The 4,810-nt window shown below is 43.1% G+C and overlaps 1 protein-coding gene across 2 annotated transcripts in view; it reads left to right on the top strand.

Moving 5' to 3' along the window:
• The window catches only part of ILF2 (interleukin enhancer binding factor 2), a 26,072-nt gene that overhangs the window by 2,891 nt on the left and 18,371 nt on the right, over positions 1-4,810 (top strand). For both annotated transcript variants that reach the window (XM_015411744.1, XM_015411745.1), the window contains exon 3: positions 3,408-3,450. In XM_015411744.1, coding sequence (XP_015267230.1) covers positions 3,408-3,450 — 43 coding nt within the window. The remainder of the gene's footprint in view (positions 1-3,407; positions 3,451-4,810) is intronic.

Genomic DNA, 4,810 nt, shown 5'->3' on the forward strand with positions numbered 1-4,810 from the left:
GGGGGCCTTGCCCAGTCTGCCTTGGGAGGTATCACCTTCCTTTGGCTGCCTGCGGCACTATTTATAACTAGCTGACCACCTGTTCCATCACAGCGCCTTTCAGCTGTGGTTGTCAGGCTGCCTGAGCAAGAAATCCCTGCTTGCTCATGGGATGGGTGTAGAATGTCCCTTTCTGCCTTGTGTGAGCAGTTTCCGGTTAAAAATTACAAAAGTAAACATGACCTGGGTGATGTCTGTATTGGCCGGGCAGCACATTAGGCTGTTTGCAGATCCCATCCTTCCAGTGTTTCAGAGTGGCTTGATTTAAGTCAGTAAGAGAAGAAGAAGAGATTTCATTTATACCCCACCCTTCACTCAGAGTCTCAGAGCAGCTTACAAACTCCTTCCCCTCCCCACAACAGACACCCTGTGAGCAGTGTTCCCTCTAAACTGAGTTAGTGTGAGCTAGCTCACAGTTTTTTAGCCTCTGGCTCACACATTTTTGTCGTAGCTCAGGAAGGATGGCTCCGAGTCCAGAGCAAACTAATTTATGCAAGAGCTGAATTGCTCACTCACAACTTTAATGCCCGTTGCTCACAAAGCAACATTTTTGCTCACAAGACTCCAGAATTTAGAGGGAGCATTGCCTGTGAGGTAGGTGGGGCTGAGAGAGCTCTTTCAAGAACTGCCATTTCAAGGACAGCTCTGGCAGAACTATGGCTTGCCCAACGTCATCCAGCCAGGGGCAAGTGGAGGAGTGGGCAATCAAACCCGGTTCTTCCAGATTAGAGTCCACACACTTAACCACTATGCCAAACTGGCTACACCAATAAGAGCTAATTTAATCATTAAATATATTTTTCCATTATCATTTAGACACTTCCTAAATAAATGTGTACTCATTTTTTTGATGTAACTGTGGATTGATAATGATTTAAAGTTGAATACCACATCTGAAGAAGTGAGCAGTGACTCACAAAAACTCCCATGCCACAGATTTTGTTCGCCTTTAAGGTGCTCCTGGACTCTTGCTGTTTTCTACCGCCTTAGAAGGTCTGCAGAGTTTCTTAACTATTAAACTTTAATATTTTGATAATTTTGAAATCGCTAGATTGGAGTCCAGTAGCACTTTAGAGACCAACAAGGTTTTTAGGGTGGGAACTTTTGTAAGTCAAAGCTTCATGCATCTATGGTGGCCGCCTGGGGCGATATGCCAGTCCTTGGCCCCAGTGTGAAGCCATAACGTAAGTGCCCTAATTGTCCTGTTATCTGATGACTGATGAAGACAGTTTCTCATCTGTTCCCCCTCTGCAAGGGAAAGTAGTTTTGCAACGTTTATTAATAAGCTCACGAGTTCAGTTTCAAGTGATAGGGTTTTTGCAGTAAGCTCAGATTTTGCGGTAAATACCATATTTTGGAAAGAGGTTATACCTGAAACTTAAAAAAAAAACCCCACACAAGTAAGATCAGTTTGACTCAGATGGGTAGCAGTGTTAGTTAGTTTGTCTGTAGCAGTAGAAAAGAGCAAGAGTCAAATACATGGAGATAAACAGATAGAAAAGAGCAAGAATCCAGTAGCACCTTAAAGACTAACAAAATTAAAGACTAACAAAATTTGTGAGTCACTGCTCACTTCAGATACTCTGAAGCAGTGACTCATAAAAGCCACTAATTTCGTTAGTCTTTAAGGTGCTACTGGACTCTTGCTCTTTTTTTAATCTGTTTGGCTGTTTATTCATTGCGTAAGTTTTTATCTCACCCTTTTCCCAAGTCTCTCAGGGTGGCAAAGATTGTTTTTAGCTTCTCTGTTTTATTCTCACAACAAAGGTAAGTTAGGCTGGGAGACAGTGACTGACACAAGCCTCATGGTAGGATGGAGATATGAACCTGGGTCTCCCTGATCCTAGCTCTGACACGCCAACCAGTACGCCACACTTCGAAAATATTTTTTGTCCATCCCATCTGAAGAAGCGTGTGTGCACATGAAAGCTTATACCTTGAATAAAATTCCTTTGGTCTTAAAGGTGCCACTGGACTCGAATTTTGTTCTACTGCTTCAGACCAGCACGGCTAGATGTAAAATTTCCGGAAGTTTTGAAGCTCGGGAAAAAACGGAAATTTTCGGAAAAATTGAAAAAATGCTACATTAGCATTTCTTTTATCTTTTCCAGATTGAAAGTCATTCTGTTACTTTAGGAACATAAAATATGACTATGGACATTTTTACTTGGCATGAAATTATCACAACTAGCAAAATAAAAATATAGTGTATCCAAATAATTATTACAAACAGAATACCCACCCACATGCAAAAACAAAACTGAAACTTTTTTATTTTCTTCCGACAATCGCACCTCCTAAAGGAAGAAATGCATCTTGTTCTTGCATTGGAGAGTCCAGTTTGTAACCTAGGACTTTCTTGTCCTCAGTGCATAGAAATTAGATCATAAAGGTAAAGGTTCATATTAGAAATAATTTGGAAAATATTTGAGCAGCTTGTCTTAAAATATTTTATTCATCATGTTAAAATAAAACGTTCCATAATCAAACATTTTTCTTTTCTTTTTTCAATTTTTTGGAAAAAAACTGGTTTTCCCCCCGAATTTTTCCGTTTTTTTTCCGGGCCTTCACATCTCTACGGCTACCCCACCTGGATTTTGTATATCCTGATTCTTTTGACAGAACAATTCTCAGTCCTGTTTTTCTCAGTTCAGCATCCTTCTATTCCGGTTACAGAAGAAAGAAACTGATTTGCTGCTTAATTTAGCTTTGCATGGATCTAAAAACATTTACTCATTGTGATATATCATTTTGTGGGTTAGAAAGCAGGGCTGTAGACTGGTTGATAATGAACAGTGTTGAAATGGTCCGCTGCACAGAAGTTACAGCACTGCTGGTTCAGCAGTTCTTTTGAGTTTGGGTTTCTCTGTGTGTTGAATCAGAAAACTCTTGATTTCCCCCCCTCCCAGCCATTAGTGGACTGGCAGAATTGTTTTTTTAATTCACTCTGCCCCTTTTCTTAGGTTAGTGCAAGATGGGTTGTTGAAATCACTGCCATAAACTTGACGGTGGTGAACAGTGGCTTGGTCCGGGGGCAAAAATGAATGGTTGAAACAGCCTGAGTGGGTGGTCAGAGTACTGGGCTTGGACACTCGTCTTGTTCTCAGCCAAGTTCACTTAAGTGTCCAAGTTACACTGCTTTCAGGCAAGCACTTTTCATGAGGAAGCCCCACTGAATAGAGAGAGAATCGTGTCTGTAAACACGCACAGGATCGGGCTGTTCGGGTCAGATCCTTCCTCACTGTAAAGGCTTTGGATGAGTCCCTGTACTCTGGTTGGACCTGCCTCAATGGACCAGGAAGGTAACTTTGTCGTGTGTAAAACCCAGCCTGGTCTCAACCCCTTTTTTTTGTTTAACTTCATTCCAGGTTCCGGCCCTTTGTGCCTCACATTCCGTTTGACTTCTATGTGGTAAGTGTGCCTGATAGACATGCTTTGTGCTCTTGGCTTGAAACAATTCGCAGCAAGGGTGTGTGTGTGTGTCCCAGCCCTTTCTTGGGAACTTAAAAGCAGCGACCTCTGGGAACTCCAGGAACTGTCTGGATAGAGTCAGAGGTGCTGCATCCTTCTCTCTGCTTTCCATTGGAAGGCTTGATCATTTCAGGGATAGCAATGGAACAAGCAATGATGGGCTGGCAACTGAGCTAGGGGTGGTGATCCTGAGGCTTAGAAAAACATCCCCTGTTCTTTGGCCTCAGAATCATAAGAACATCAGAAGAGCCTTGCTGGATCAGACCAGTGGTCCATCTAGTCCAGCATCCCATCTCACATAGTGGCTTCAACCAGTTCCTCTGGAGGGCCGAGGGCACGGAGGCTGAGGGTTTCCCCTCATAAGAACTACTGAAGAAGAGCCCTGCGAATTAGACCAGTGAGGGTCATAAGAACATATAAGAACATAAGAGAAGCCAATGTTGGATGAGGCCAGTGGCACATCTCGTCCAGCACTCTGTCACACAGTGGCCAAAAATACCAGGTGCCATCAGGAGGTCCATCAGTGGGGCCAGGACACTAGAAGCCCTCCCACTGTTGCCCCCCCCTCCAAGCACCAAGAATACAGAGCATCACCTGCCCCAGCCTGAGAGTTCCTATCTATACCTTGTGGCTAATAGCCACTGATGGACCTCTGCTCCATATGTTTATTCAATCCCCCCTTGCTTGTAGCCACCTCCTGTGGCAGTGAATTTCACGTGTTAATCACTCTTTGGGTGAAGAAGGACTTCCTTTTATCAGTTCTAACCCGACCGCTCAGCAATTTCATGGAGTGCCCACAAGTTCTTGTATTGTGAGAAAGGGAGAAAAGTACTTCTTTCTCAACCTGCTCTATCCCATGCATAATCTTATAAACCTCGATCATGTCATTTCTCCAAGCTAAAGAGCCCCAAGCGCTTTAACCTTTCTTCATAGGGAAAGTGTTCCAACCCTTTTATCATTCTAGTTGCCCTGTTCTGCACTTTTTCCTATGCTATAATATCCTTTTTGAGGTGTGGTGACCAGAACTGTACACAGTACTCCAAATGAGGACATACCATCGATTTATACAGGAGCATTATGATACTGGCTTATTTGTTTTCAATTCCCTTCCTAATAATCCCCAGCATAGCGTTGGCCTTTTTTCTTGCAGTCACACACTGTCTTGACATTTTCAGTGAGTTATCTACTACGACTCCCAAGATCTCTCTCTTGGTCAGTCTCTGCCAGTTCAGACCCCATCAACGTGTATTTATAGTTAGGATTTTTTGCTCCAATGTGCATCACTTTGCACTTGGCCACA

The sequence above is a fragment of the Gekko japonicus genome, unplaced genomic scaffold, assembly GCF_001447785.1.
Source record: "Gekko japonicus isolate JY-2015 unplaced genomic scaffold, Gekko_japonicus_V1.1 scaffold175, whole genome shotgun sequence".
Taxonomy (NCBI): domain Eukaryota; kingdom Metazoa; phylum Chordata; class Lepidosauria; order Squamata; family Gekkonidae; genus Gekko; species Gekko japonicus.